The 15,944-nt window shown below is 39.4% G+C and overlaps 2 protein-coding genes across 2 annotated transcripts; one reads left to right on the top strand and one right to left on the bottom strand.

Moving 5' to 3' along the window:
• Window positions 1-1,996: 1,996 nt before the first annotated feature.
• LOC140615259 (olfactory receptor 52K1-like) lies at window positions 1,997-2,992 on the top strand. The gene has a single exon (XM_072795177.1). The coding sequence runs from the start codon at window positions 1,997-1,999 to the stop codon at window positions 2,972-2,974; it is 978 nt and encodes a 325-aa protein (XP_072651278.1). The 3' UTR covers window positions 2,975-2,992.
• Window positions 2,993-13,399: 10,407 nt separating this feature from the next.
• Window positions 13,400-14,335, bottom strand: LOC140615258 (olfactory receptor 52P1-like). Its single transcript, XM_072795176.1, has one exon. It carries the CDS (start codon window positions 14,333-14,335, stop codon window positions 13,400-13,402), a length of 936 nt encoding a protein of 311 aa, XP_072651277.1.
• Between the last annotated feature and the right edge of the window lie 1,609 nt (window positions 14,336-15,944).

The following is a 15,944-nucleotide window of genomic DNA, read 5'->3' as shown; positions in this document are numbered from 1 at the left end:
TCAGGATCTCCCTGGGGAAAAGAGGAAAGATGACTGAGCCCAGGATTTTGGCATGTTACTATAACACAGCTTTCTGCAGGGGAAGCCTTGTGTATGTGTCCATGAGCAGGTGCCTTGATCCTGGCCTATTCTTGTTAGTGATTCCTTCTGTTGATGTATTGATTGTGCTACACCCTTCATTCTGTCACTCGTTCCCTTACCATGGCCTCCCTCCTGTTGACACCTGACTCAGAACAAGGTCTCTTTACAGGGTCTGTTGTTAGGCAGAAGTTGCACTACATCATGATTTAGAATGTGGTCCTCTGAGTCCCACTCTTGCAGTGGCTTTGACTGTTGTTGTCAATGTTTTGTTCAATGTTGTACATTCCCCAAGTGATGTGGCACAGGTTTTTTTGGACAGATTTTTTCCCCTGACTTCATAAGCAAGAAATATGCCTACATCTTGTCCCAAAAGTAGAGGGGATATCGGGACGTGATTGTTGAACATGCATAAATATGCTGGGGGAAATGTCTAGGGAATAGCCATTGGCCTGGGAAACAGAGGAAAAACCTAGAAGACAGTAAGGATCGACAGAATCAGAGCTGCTAACAAAATTTCATCATAGCATCCAACAACTGGGGCAGTATCTGTGATGACTTCTGGAGTAAGTTCCTACTGGGCTTCCACACCTATGCAAATGTGGAAAAGAGGGCCTTCGACATACAACCTCTCAGGCCCTAATATAGTTCCAGATTCAGCTTTAACTTCACTCTCTCTCTTTAGATAGCCACAGTCTACTGAATACTGGAATTTGCCAGGAACTATTAGGGCCAACTAGCCTCATCTCCTACCAGCTCAGAGAAACCCCTGGCTTAAGTTTACAGATAATTGCAGTGGTGCCTTGTGTACGTGTTTGGGGAAAAGCAAAGGGCAAAAGAGCAAAATCTGGGCACCCAGAGGGCCTTTCCTTAGATGATTTAATGGGCACCACCTGGGCTGCTTGAGTGCCTGAGCGGGAAGGGTTTGGACATGAATGGCACTGAGTGTATTCTCCAGGACCCATATGGTTGTGCACGTATATATAGCCAATAGCCACAGAAAACTGGACACACTCACACACACATGTTTAAAGAAGGAGTCTGAGCCTAGCTTCTCACACTGTGGCTGCTTCACAGTCAGGTGAATATCTCTGGGTGAGGTGGGCTTCACGGTCCCAGTCTGGCAACCTTGTCAAAGTGCCCAGAAGCTTGCCACCTGCAGCCTCTGCATCCTCATTGGATAATTGTCATCACAGTTCTCTTCAAGTCCCTAATGAGCTATAAATGTGTATCCTCTAATTTTTGGTGAGCAATTCTGTTGTAGGCATTTAAGCTATCTTGTTTCCGAAAAGCTCCTTGTTGGCTGATTTCATCCTCTGTCATGGTTTTGGTATTTCTGCCCATTTTTGTCTCACATCCTTAAAGTTCCATTCTTAAAGGGGATATACATTCAAAAATACACATAATATAATTTTATATATTTATGATGCTTTATATGTTAAAGATGATTAAGTGCCTCATTTATAAAAATATTCAAGATGAAAATATGGGACGCCTGGGTGGCTGAGTGGCACTGTGTCTGCCTTCGGCTCAGGGAGTGGTCTGGAGTCCCAGAATCGAGTCCCACATGGGGCTCCCCACAAGGAGAACACACCTCTCTGCCTGTGCCTCAACCTCTCTCTGTGTATCTCATGAAAAATGGATAAAATCTTTAAAAAAATATATTCAAAAAGAAAATACTCTGGGAGATTTGATGTGGTAAGACCACATTATTGTTACTATAATACTAGAGCATGTTATATAATAAGGCATATAACACTGAACCATATTATATAATATATATCACATTGATTCAGAATATATTTGCATATTTAATCATTGCACTTTTTTGTTTAACTTTCTAACTCTGAATTCTTTCAAGTTTGAGGCTCATGAAGTGTTTTACGATTCTTCTAGGCTGCTACACCTGGGTGTCACCATGACTGTGTGCAATGTCTCCCTGGGGCATCCTCCTTTCTTCATTCTCCAAGGCATTCCCGGGATGGAGGACAAACACAGATGGATCTCTATCCCCTTCTGTTCCATGTACTTCATCACCATCCTTGGGAACTGCACCATCGTCTTCATCATCTGCACAGAGCGCTCCCTGCACAAGCCCATGTTCCTGCTCCTCTGCATGTTGGCCCTCACAGACCTGGGCATGTCCACTACCACCATTCCCAAAGTGCTATGCATCTTCTGGTTTAGACACAGTGAGATCAGCTACGTGGGCTGTCTGGTCCAACTGTTTTTTATCCATACCTTGTCTATCTCACAGTCTGCCATCCTGACAGCCATGGCCTTTGACCGCTACGTAGCCATCTGTGAGCCCCTGCGCTATGCCACCATCCTTTCCAATAGTCGCATTGGGCTCATTGGCTTAGTGGGTTTAGTAAGAGCCATCCTTTTCATTCTGCCGATCCCTGTCCTCCTCCAGAAGATGCCTTTTCATGTAAATAATGTCATCCCCACCACCTACTGTGAACACATGGCTGTGGTGAAGATGGTGTGTGTGGACACCACAGTCAACCGGATATATGGTCTGGTGGTGGCCTTGTTAGTTGCCGGGATAGACATCTCAGCTATCGCCTCCTCTTATGTGCTTATCATCCAGGCTGTCCTGCGGCTGTCTTCTAAGGAAGCCCACCACAAAGCAGTCAACACCTGCACTGCACACATTGCTGTCATGCTTCTCTACTATACTCCCTCACTGTTCTCTTTCCTCACTCACCGCTTTGGCAGGGGAATTCCACCCCATGTGCACACCATTCTTGGAAACCTCTACTTCCTTATACCTCCAATGCTCAATCCTATTATTTATGCAGTGAAAACCAAGGAGTTTCGGGAAAAACTGACCAAATATGGGTACTGGATGAAGGAGCACATAATCAGCAACCATGGTCAGAATCCTTTCTAATTATATGGCTTTGGTGGGCATGAGGAAATAATGTCAAGTAGAGGCAGTTCCTGGAGTATTGGTTAGTGGCAGAAATGTGTCATACCGTCAGATTGACTACCTGAATCCTCAGACGTCGTGGAGGCTAAATCATAGGGGACCTCTTAGCTGTCAGTAACTCCAAAGGAAGGCTGTCATTCCTTCTGAAATGAAAGTGATGATATAGTCTCTGCATTGTTGGCATGGTGGTTGGGCAAATCACATGTGATCATGTGTGTAGAAGAACTTGAATACAATACTTGCTGAACACATGTGAAATAAGATGGAATGTTACTGCTTGCAGGTAACCTAAAACAATGTCTTGCCTGCTAACTTGCCAAGTAGAGTCAAAGTGTGATGGGAGTGAGTGTGAATTTGTATTTGTGTGTGTAAGGGGAAGTGGGAGGTTTAGTTTGGGTATAGCAGGAAGGAACAAGGAAAGGACAAGATGGTATTTATAGTTACCCCATTATTTCCTCTGCTGGCTGACGTTTACTTAGGATAGAAGACTTTGTTGAATCCATGAAGAACCAAAGAATATGCACAGGAGCATAATCTGTAACACTCAGAGACAGTTCAGAGGAAAAGGGAAAAGGAAAAGTTCCTGAGCTTAGTTTCTAAGCATTTGACTTAATTTTGTACTAGAAAAACCTCCCAGAGTCCTCTCTCCTTCTCCTCTCAACTGATTCACTGTTTGGTAAGAGTCTCTTAACAAAGAGAATTTCTGAGAATGTCCTGTTAATGGTTTTTGTTCCAAAAGTCTGTTTTATCTGGAACTCTGTGATTACAGAGCTCTGCAAAGCAATTTCTGTGGGTGCCCACGAAGATGTCCTGAACATGTGTCAGGGCACCTGTGGAGCTCAGATCCTGTGCCCAAATGTTGGAATTTATTCCATTCACAGGACATTTGTTTCCAGCTCTAGAGAATTGATGTGGATGTTGTGGCAAGTACTAGAAGTTGCGTGATGTTTGAAAGCAGAAAGATCCTAGTGTTTCCATCATATTGTAGAACTAACATGTGAGGCAGAATGCAGTGAAGAAGATGCCTCTCCTTAATGCCACATGGCCACCATTTAGAGGAGACTCCTACAGTTCTTCCACTGGAGGGAAATACGTGAAATTTCTTCAGAGTGTTGTGCCCACTGTAAGAAATAGCAAGAAACGTTTGCAGAACCCTGAACAGTTGAATACCAAGGAGGGAGAGCGCTAGGACATTTCAGAACTTGAACTAAGGGGACAATGTTCACGAGAAACAATGAGGATTCACTAGGCAGTGACCTTTCTATGAATGGAAGAAACAGGAGCAGTGTGGATGAGGAATAGGTTTTTGCATGTCAGTAAGGAGTCCTCAGGTCATACGTTGAATCCTCCCTCAATATAGACAACATTCAAACCAAAACAAAATCCTGAGCAGAGTGCTTTATGATTAATAATTTAATTGTCAAATATTTAACAGAGAGTGAACAGGCTGGGGTCACTCATTGGGGTGAGGAGCTGTGGCAGCAGAAGGCTGTTTTTGCTCAGAACTGAGAGTGATTTTCTTTTCATCTGGTTTGAAGGGATTTGGGGCAGAAGGGAGTCTACCTGCTGTAAATATTTTGTTCCTTTTTTTTTGTGAGCTAGTCTATAAACATGAGAAGCCAGTTTTTGTTTTTCTGGAACTATGAACTAAAAACTTACTAATGCCTGAACACGATACACTAGGAAGAATGTGTGGTAATGCTGGCAGTAGCAGCTGACACTGGCAAAATGCAGGGAGCAAGTAAATCAGAGAAGCCCCAGGAGGACGCCTGACTGTCTACCACTCTCCCTGGTTTTTTTGTTTTGTTTTGTTTTGTTTTGTTTTTTTCCTTCCTCATAAGTGTTACTAATCTGTGATTGATTCTTCTTACTGCAGAATGAGCTTCACTTCTCTCTGGTTGCCTTGCTGTAAATGTGACCGAGGACAAACACGTGAACTGACTAGTTGTCTGTCACCCTTATAGAATGTTACCTAGGGTAAAAAACTAGAAGGATATTCATATGTTTGATATTTTAGTCACATATAAATCACTTTCTGCTTTCTGTCAGGTATTCTAGTATGAATAAAGGCCAGTTACTTCATTTTCCTTTTCTCCATTATATTTGGAGAAGCTGAGTCTTGATGTGTCTTAACAACCTAGAAAAAAATTATAAATATTTCTATGAATGAATATATAAAGTTTTATTAAAATAAATCACTCTTAATAACCTGTGAATGAGGCAACACCTGTCACTGGAGTCTGAGTTCCTGGCACAGAAGAACTAGAAATTTCACCACTGGGGAGTGTAAGCTGGGTGCCCCAGAAAGCAGGGCCTAAGACATAGCTTGCATATGGGCAGTTTTTTAGAAAAGCGACACAAAGGGTGGGTGTGCAAATAGAGGGGAGTGAAACTGGAAAAAAGAAAAGCCAATACAGGGATTTTTTTTTTTTTTTTTTATCGAGTTGCACAGGACTAGGGGAGACTGGTGTCCAACTCTGTCAAAAACAGCTGAAGCACTTTAGGAAATGCACTTCAGAATTGTTCTCTTCAAGAGATGAGAGGATTTTACCCAAATGCCTCTGTGGGACTCATGGCTCTTGTGGGGTCATGTCCTCAACCTTTGTAATTCATGGTTGTATGCATGACAGGAGAGCTGGGGGCTGGTGTCCCATCCCATGGAGTTAGGGAGGCCGCATGGCTAGTATCTCCAGGTACTAGGTATCACCTGATGTCTACTATCTAATCACACCTGCCTGGAGGTGGTCACAACACCAGTGGCTGAATAGCAAGTGTGACCAAGGGCATTAGGCAGTGGCATGTGGTTTACCTGCTGAAACAGTCCACAAGACTGAGGCCTCACCTGAGGCCTGTGCACTTGCTTTGAGATTAATAGGAGCTCCCTCCTTGAACCCATCCAACAGAATTGTTATTTTAACTTTAAGCTGTTACCACAAAATTATCTATCTTTATTATGATTAAGTCAATTTCGACAGTTATAATCAACTGAGGTAACCTTAGCTGGTATTCTCTAAAAATATTCCTTAAAGATATTTTAAAGGGCTCCAGAAAGAGCCTATTCCATACATGTGCATGATTCTCCTCAATCCTTATTTTTCTCTCCGTTTTGTTTTTCACACAGAATTAAATAAGAATGGTATTTATCTTTGCTATTCCTATTTCCATAGTTGCTATTTAAATAAAACATGTATTCAGAAAGGCAATTGGGTGTAGTAGGGTACACATGGAATGCAAAATCGTCTTTCCACTTCTAAATAATGACAGTCTCTGAAGTAAACTCTTTAAACTCGGTATGTCTACTCATAATTACCTTATACATTAAAATATAAATACATAAATACAAGAATCTGGATATAGTTTCCTTTCCCACTATTATGATTCTCCCATCCATACTCCTAGAGGCTCCTTTAGCTTTGATATTTTACTTGCGAGAGGTTTTTTGTTTTGTTTTGTTTTGTTTTGTTTTGTTATTGTGTGTGTGTGTGTGCTGTTGTTTTTTTGTTTTTGTTTTTTTTATTTCCTTTTTCTGTTGTTGCTAATCATGAGTCAGCTTTCCTGCCCCTTGACATGAGCTAAGGGGGCATTTTAAAAATTATTTTTATTCATTCAATACAATTGTTTCTACTTTGTTTCTTTGGTAAATCACACTTTCCTATCCATGTGCAGTCTCTGTTCAACACAAATGTAGCAAAACAGACTGAGGAGAAGTGAGAAATACAGACAAATGAAGCTGCCAGTGGCCCTCCTTTGATCATCATGTCCCTGCCTCACTGTCTTGTAATTCTGAGAGACTGTATTTCTTCTTTTGCTGCAGGGCTCCTTTTCCTGTAATGTTTTCTGCATTTTCCTTTGTTTGTGAACTTGAGCCATGTTGAGCTCATGCTCCATTTTGACAGAAGTGAAAGCACCACTACCAGCCTCTCCTGAAAGTTTTCCATGTGTGTGCGTGAGCACAGGCATTTGTGGGACTCGTGGTGATATTCTTTATTCTTATCTGAATGTCAAACATACCTTTGTGAGCTGTTTTAGTTTGCATTTTTAAATAGTTCATTTCTGCTTGTGTGACACAAAATTCCATATTATGAGGCTGAATATGCTTTTTCCAAACATACTTACTATGAGTTTAAAATGGGTATTGGGGTATTGAGGTGAGTGTTTTGGCCTCCTCTTAAAGGACCACTGCTTTGAAGTTCTGTTATTAAAACTTCCAGCACGTGGCTGTTTTAATAGGCCAATACACCTGAGAAGATGCTAGCATCTTTACAACTTCTTGGATGTATTGAGTTCACATTAGCAAACCAAAGCAATAATCTACTGGGTGTCTCATTGTACTTTGCCTGATTATTTTTCAAATATGTTCTCTGATCTTGGAGTCCTATAAGCCAGTAACTGTATCAAACAGGTGAATACTGAATTCTGTCTGTATATGTATATGTTAATATATGTATATAAACATACATATATAAATCCAAGAGATTCATATTTTGAAGATGTGCCACCAACCGAGGATCTCTTTTTACGGTGGTCAGTACTTCAGCTTTGACCGACACTGCTTTACAGTTTTTATTTAAGATATAAAGTTCAGTGCAAAAAAAAAATCCTGTTATCATTTAGGGGATTATTAGGAAGTTCTCAGCATTTTTGTATTATAGTTCAATGGAAGAAAGTATAGATTTGATACTTTGTCAAATGCATACAGGACAAAGGACAGAAATTGAATATTTAAATATTAACTCAAATAGTATACAGAAGAATGAAAATATAGTCAAACAGATCATGCAAAAAACTACTGACTGCTACAGAAGGAAATTCCATTACATTTTAGTAAATTTTGCTATGAACTGTGGGGCTATTGTTACCAGTCAAATGCAGCAGAGCTGTCTCAGTGGTGGCCTGATTTCAGGGAAGTTCCACTTTTTTTATATATATATATTTTTAAGACTTTATTTATTCATGAAAGGCAGACAGAGAGAGAGGCAGAGACACAGGCAGAGGGAGATTGCCCCAATGTGGGACTCAATCCCGGGACTCCAAGACCACGCCCTGAGCCAAAGGCAGATGCTCAACCACTGAGCCACTCAGGTGTCCCAGGAAGTTCCACTTTGGATTACCAAGCTAACATGCCTACATTTTGATGAGAAAGTTTAAGCAATGGTTAACAGTTGAAAAATTAATGATTTCAATTTGCATCAAATCCTCTTACATCCCATTTTATTTTAATGTTCTGCATTTGTTTAAAAGCAATATTAAGGGCAAAATCAATTATTCTATATTTAGATGTTCTAAAACTTACTATTTTTAGTAACACATTAATAACATAATAACATTAGGACACTTTTGCCCATTCTAATATAGTTAGTTTTTGTTTTCTGGATAACTCAGAATCCTAAAAAGTATGATTGGGTCTTTGATATCTGAATATATACTGTTGTTGAGGATCACTATAAATCTGATGGTAGAATATTCTAGTTTTTAGTTAGTTTCTAAGTGAAGAAAACACAATCTTCTTAAAATATTTTATTTACTTATTCATGAGAGTCACGGAGAGAGGGAGAGGCAGAGGCACAGGCAGAGAGAGAAGCAGGCTCCCTGTAGGGAGCCCAATGCGGGACTCAATCACAGGATCCTGGGTTCACAACCTGAGCCAAAGGCAGACGCTCAACCACTAAGCCACCCAGGTGCCCTAAAAGTGCATCTTTTTTAAAAAAAGAATGTTTATTTATTTATTTGTTTTTTTAATTTATTTAAGATAGAGAGACAGTGTGGGCATGAGTGGAGGGGTAAGGGCAGCGAGAGATGGAGAAGCAGACTTCCTGTTGAGCAGGACCCTGGGATCATGACTTGAGCCTAAGGCAGACACTTAACTGGCTGAGCCACGCAGGCACCTTGAGAAAATGCATCTAAACATAAGTGTCTACATGATTGCTATAGAAAAAGATTTATTGTAAAAATTAAACTGTGGGCAAAATTGAATTAATGTTTATAATTTACATACATGAAAGCACATTATAAACTTTTAAATGTGTTTATTTAATGTTACTTAGCAACTGTGTCCTATCAGCAGAAATAGATCTATTTGATTCTTTATGACTCCTGAGCATTCCTTCATATGAAATCAACATTTATTTCCACAGTCACCTACTGATGGACAGATGTTTGTCTCCAGGCTTTGTTTTTTAAAAAGGTCTTATGAGAGCACCTTGTTATACTGACCATTTCCCCCCCTGCATATGACAAATATTATTAAAGTAAAAATGTATTAGAGGAAAGGGTATATGCATTTTTTCTTTCTTATTGTAACTCTTTTTTGCCTGATCACCAAAATATACTACATTAAATATAAACATTAAAATATAAAGATATAAACATTCCAGTTAGCTAATGACTGGTAATAGTTCATATGTACACTTGTTTCTCAGGGCTAAAAACAAACTAAGTCACTGCACCAGTTTGCACCAATAGGGCAAGAGGGTTCCCCTTTCTCTGCATCCTAGCCATCACCTGTTGTTTCTTGTGTGGTTGAGTTTAGCTATTCTGACAGCTGTGAGGTGGTATCTCATTATAGTTTTGATTTGTATTTTCCTGATTATCAGTTGAGCATCTTTTCATGTGCCTGTGGCCATATGAATGTCTTCTTTGGAAACTGGTATAGTCACTGGAAAACATCAGGAGGATTTCTCAAAATGTTAAAAATAGAACTACCCTATGATCCAGCCATTGCATTACTAGATATTTACTTCAAAAATAAAAACACTAATTCAAAGGGATACATGGCCCCTGGTGTTTATTGCAGCATTATCTACAATAGTCAAAGTATGGAAACAGCCCAAGTGTCCATCGAATGATGAATGGATAAAGGAGATATATTAGATAGATAGATGGATGGAGAGGTGATGAAAGAAAGAAGAAGAAAGAAAGAAAGAAAGAAAGAAAGAAAGAAAGAAAGAAAGAAAGAAAGAGAGAGAGAAAGAAGAAAGAAAGAAAGAAAGAAAGAAAGAAAGAAAGAAAGAAAGAAAGAAAGAAAGAGGAATATTAATTAGCCATTAAAAATGAAATCTTGCTATTTGAAATAATGTGGATGGAGCTAGGGATTATAATGTTAAGCAAAATAAGTCAGAAAAAGACAAATATAATTTCACTCATATTTGGAATTTAACAAAACAAATGAGCAAAGGGGAAAAAATGGACAGAGAGCCAAACCAAAAAACAGACTCTTAACTATAGAGAACAAACTGATGGTTACCAGAAGGGAGGTGGGGAGTGGGATGGGTGAAATAGATAATGAGAATTAAAGAGTGCACTTGTTGTGATGAGCACTATTAAATAAAATAGTGTTGTATGGAAATGTTGAGTCACTTACCGTATACCCAAAACTATTATTACACTGTATGTTAATTAACGGGAATTTAAATAAAAACAACAACAAAAAAGTAGATCTCTTAAAACAATTTTCTCTCTCTCACACTTTTGGAGACTACAGGTCCAATATCAAGCTGTCATTAGGGCTACATTCCCTCTGAAGACTGAAGAGGAGAGTCTTTCCTTGCCTCTTTCCTAGCTTCTGATGAGTGCTGGCAATTCCTGGTGTTCCTTGGCTTGAAGACACATCACAACCTCTACCTATGTCATCATGTGGCTTTCTCCCTTCTATTTCTTCACCTCATCTTCCCTTTGTGTTTGTCTGTGTCCATATTTCCTTCTTCTTATGAAGGCCTCAGTCACTAGATTAGGTCCTACTCTAATCCGTATGACCTTATCTTAATTTGATTACATCTGAAAAGAGCTTATTTCCCAATAAGGTTATATTCTGAAGTTCTGGGTAACAGGAATTTGGGGGGACACTATTGAATTAAGTAAAACATGCATCTGTTGAAATCAATCCTTATGTAAATAAAATTCTACAAATATTATTACTAAAAATAGAATTTTTATATGTATTATTTTGCAATTTATTATTTAGCCTATAATGATGTCAACCCATGATATTACACAGAGATTTATCCCTTTTTTAAACCCTCATACTGTGGAATCCTTTGTTGGTAGGCAGTTGGATTGATTCCAATATTCACTTTTATAAACAGTGTGGGTCTTAGAACAGGGCTTGGGAAACAATGACCCATGGGCTAAATTTGACTTGTTACCTGTTTTTGTAAATACAGTTTTATTATAACACAGTCAGATCTATTTGTTTACATATTATCTATGACTGCTTTTGCACCACAGTGGTAGTGTTGATTAGTTCTGACAGAGACCATTTTACTCACGAAGACAAAAATGATTATTATCTGAAATTTTACAGAAAGAGTTTGTTGACTCCTGCCTTAGGGGAAACCCTGGAGTCACAGATTGAGGATGTGAGTATGGAGAATTGTTAATCAGAATTTTTTCTCTTGTCCTCCAAATTCTATTCAGTTTCCTATAACAGTCATTTGAATGTGCCTCCCAGTTTTACAACAAAGCAGCCTAATCAAATGAAGGATGTAACTCTAACAATTTTAAATCTATTATTGCATTTGCAACAAAGTTATGCCTCCCATTGGCTTATCTCTACTAATGACAGAATGTGGCAGGGATGCTGAGCAAGACCATTCCTAGAGGATGTACGACAACTTGGTAGGCTCCTTGGTCAACTGACTTTGCCTCGCATGTCAATCTAAGATACTTCTACCCAGTCTTTTCTTCCTTCTTACCTTGAGGTTAGACTTATATCATGGACTGATTGCTCCCCAATCTACACTTATTCTCTTCCTTATTTTCTGTCACACAGATATTTCTTTTAATAAAATCCTTACATGTTTTTTTTTTTTAATTTTTTATTTATTTATGATAGTCACAGAGAGAGAGAGAGGCAGAGACACAGGCAGAGGGAGAAGCAGGCTCCATGCACCGGGAGCCCGACGTGGGATTCGATCCCGGGTCTCCAGGATCGCGCCCTGGGCCAAAGGCAGGCGCCAAACCGCTGCGCCACCCAGGGATCCCAAATCCTTACATGTTAAATTCCATCTTGGAATCCGCTTTGTAGAAGACCTAGGCTAATACAACTTATAATGAGAGTAGTAAATGTGGTAAGACAGGGAATTGGGACCAGCTCACTTTCAACCTGGTAGGCAGAGGATGCTCTCCTTATTGGTAAGTGGGACAAGGTGGTACCTGGAAAGAGGAAGTGGCTCAATTGCTAAAGATTTTATCAATGGTGGGAAATTTTGTATGAAGTGGAAGTATGCAGACATTTGAAAAATATGAAAGAAGTGCCTACAAACACAGGATTTTACTGGTTACTGGTAACTTGTCTTGTTGTACTATAGAAGGGTGACAAACAGAGTCATTAACAAGCATTTAGTAGCTTGTTAGAGAGAACCACAGAACCTGAATCAGTAGTATATAAAGTGACATTCATCACTTATCATTGAAAGGCAGACATAATTGAATGGCGGGCTAGAGACTTAATTATGAGAATAGTTGGACTCCAGGGATGTTGGACCTTTCATCTAAAGCAGGCCTGTTATGTGTAGATCAGGGTCCTGGTAGAAAAACATGGAATTTTGAAAACTAGGACAGAGATATTAAGATCTGGATGGAATATCATTTGAGGAACAGATAGCTTCCTGCTAACATATGCTTTTCTTAAAGGTAAAGTTCCTGGTCTCAGAAGTCTTTTGAATTAGTCATCTGGACACATGTTTTCTGTTGCAATGTAACCTTCTGTGATATGTATTTCAACAGTCCCCCTGTTCTGGGTATATATGTCTTCTTCAAGCTCCTTCATTTTTGTTGTAAGCATCCACATCATTGCAATCATCCAATTGGTATTGTGCACATTTTGCATTGCCATTGCATTAAAAACAATTCCTGGTGAAAAGATCAATTTTCTAAAGAGTTACTACATGTTAAGATGATATCCAAAGATAATGAGTATGTAGGTTCCTTTCAGTATTAAGACATTTTTTAGAAACCAATACAGAATTTAAAAAATAGAAAATAGAAAACCAAATCAATATAAACTTTCCATCAGACACGGAAAGACAGTCTTGGACAATTTACAGAAAAATCTTGTGTATAGCTTATGAACATGAACACAAATGTAAAAGTCATCAGAAGACCTGTGCCACAAGAGGGCTCTTGTTAAACAGACATAGAAAGAATCATCTTGGGCTCTTCTTTTTTAGTTCATAGCTTAATGAAAGCACAAACATATTGGTTCTTCATTCAAGCCAAAACAGAACAAGCAAAAACATAAGAAACCACCACACGCAAAATACTTCTCCAGAATCTATTTGTTTCACAGCTCATTTAGAGATACAACTGGGTCTCGGACAATTGGACAAAGGCCCTGTCAGTTGTCCTCACTCTTTGTTTACTCACGGGTACATTGTCTATGCTCACAGGCTATGCAGATCCTCTGCAAAGGCATTTGGCCACCTTGTGCCGTATTTCCTTCATTTTTATGCCATAGATGATGGGGTTGAGTACTGAGGGTAGAAGAAGATAAAGATTGGCAAGGAGAACATGAGCATGAGGTGGGATGTTGTGACCTATGCGGTGAGTGAGAGATGAAAAGAGTGCAGGCACATAAGTGACAAGAATGACAAAGAAGTGGGCTGAACAGGTGTTGAGGGCTTTGCAAGTTGCATCTCGAGAGTTGAGGCGTACCACAGATTGCAAGATGAGGCCATAAGAGAAACCAATTAGCAGCAAATCAAGTCCCACCACAAGAAGAATCACAAAGAGCCCATAGATACGGTTAGGTCTTGTATGGCCACAGGCCATTTTCACCACAGCCATGTGGTCACAGTAGGTATGAGGAATGACCATTTGGCAGAATGTCAATCTTCGAAGTAGAAGAGGCATGGGTAGGATAAGAATCACACCCTTGGCTAAAGCCAGCAGTCCCAGGCGTCCAACTAAGGAATGACTCAGAATTGTGTTGTAGCGTAAAGGCTCACACACAGCCACGAAGCGGTCAAAGGCCATTGCCACAAGTAGGGCTGATCGTACCACAGATGTTCCATGGATGAAAAACATCTGGGTGAAGCAGGCATTGGCAGCTATGTCCCGATCATTGAACAAGAAGAGGCAGAGGAGCTTGGGCAACAGTGCCAGAGTAGATATGAGGTCAGCCACCATCAGCAAGGCCAGGAGCAGATACATTGGACTGTGCAATGTGGGTTCTATGGCCACCAGAAAGAGAATAGCACCATTGCCAATGAGAATAGCCAAAAACATAGAGGAGAAAGGAAGAGATAACCACAAGTGCTGTGACTCTAAGCCTGGTATGCCCATCAATGTGAAGGTCAGGAAGCTGGAATGGTTGAAGATTAGCATAGTAGAAACTGTTGGAGGCTGTTAAAGCAAGTTTAGACACCTGTCAATGAGACATGTGTGGTGGTTTGTTCATACCAGTTTGGCTTGTAATAACCTGCTGAGATGAGGCTTAGAGAGAGATAAAAAAATAAAACACTTCTGGGGTCATAGAGTCTGCAATCTGGGTTCAAGTCTATCTGTAAGCACCTATATTGTTTTCACATTTTGTGAGCCGAGCTTTGGGATTCTTTTCTGTATAGAGGATTTTGTAGTGGACTTTTACTCTTACCTGTCCCAGTTCAGCAGTTCTATACTTCAAACAATTTTAGAAGAAAAAATTCTAAAAAATTTCTTCTTTAGAATAGAAGAAAATATTTTTATCTTTGATTAAAGGATGAAAGAATCTGATACAAGATCCATGATCTTCTTCTTGGGAAGCTTCTCAATTAAATAAGAAATAGACTTACTTACCCCTTGTTGCAGGAGGGCTGAGCTGTTGGGGCAAATTTCCTTTGAGTTTCTTTGCTTTTACATGCTGTCCCTCTTTCAGAGATCTACTCTCTGGTCATGAAAATGTTTCTCCTTCTGGGGTCCTCTGCTTTTCAGATAATATATTAAGGACATATTATCCAAATAAGGACACCATCAGATGGCTGCTTCTGACTAACTCTCAAGTATTTATGTACTAGATGAACAGTCCTTTGAGATTTTTGCATGAATTGTGCATTTGTCTTTCATTTACAACTGACCCTCATTCATTAATAGATTGAATTGCCTTTAATCATGAGGCATTTACTTCAAATTAGAGCTCACTGTCTTTTTCATTCTTCAGTTCCTATCATGAATTAGCAGAATTTATCTTTCCTTCCAAAGACCTGTAAGCAATAAAGAAAGAACATCTTGCACAAATACCTGCCTTTATTTTATCTATTTTTTCATTTCTCACATGTTGTCCATTTCATCTATTTTTTAGGCTATGTATATCCAATTTGTGCCTATAGCCTCTACTCATAGTCTTATATTTTAGGGAACTTAACATTATATAAAATGATATTTAGAAAGTCCCTTGAGCTGTTGAAGTCATGGAGATGATTAGTGATTCCTATATGAAATATGTGTGCATATGTTTGCATTGTGGTGGAAATTTGTATTAAACTTAGGCACCTAAAAGGAAGCTAATCTTTTTAATAGAGTGTATATGGGGGCAGGAAGGAAATCAGGATCAATAACACAAATAGAAGAATTTTTGTCCAAATGAGGTTAACACTGTCACTAGCATTTTGTAAAATATGGAATAAATCTCCTTGGAAAGTAGTCATACAGGGTGCATTTTTTTTTTTTTTTTTTTTTTTTTTTTTTTACTGAAGGAGAGGAGCAGAGGGGAGGGAGAGAGAGAGCATTTTAAGCAGGGTCCAGAACCTGTACAGAACCTGACACAGGACTAGAACTCATAACCCTGAGATTATGGCCTGAACCAAAACCAAGACTGACAGTTAACAGATTGGGCCACCCAGACATTCCATTCAGGGTGCACTTTAAAGGGACTTTGCGCTCCTGCCTGTGAAGATACTGACAACAGCTAGTTCTGATACAAGAGAGCAGCATCCCAGATGGGGTTTGTTGAAGAGGG

The sequence above is a fragment of the Canis lupus genome, chromosome 23 (genome assembly GCF_048164855.1).
Source record: "Canis lupus baileyi chromosome 23, mCanLup2.hap1, whole genome shotgun sequence".
NCBI classification, from domain to species: domain Eukaryota; kingdom Metazoa; phylum Chordata; class Mammalia; order Carnivora; family Canidae; genus Canis; species Canis lupus.
Note: the sequence above shows the minus strand (reverse complement) of the source record. Positions and strands in the feature narration are given on the sequence as shown.

What these genes read in the sequence shown, in the direction of transcription:
- LOC140615259 (XM_072795177.1), top strand. Translation starts at nt 1,997, where the DNA reads ATGACTGTGTGCAATGTCTCCCTGGGGCATCCTCCTTTCTTCATTCTC.
- LOC140615258 (XM_072795176.1), bottom strand. Translation starts at nt 14,335, where the DNA reads ATGCTAATCTTCAACCATTCCAGCTTCCTGACCTTCACATTGATGGGC.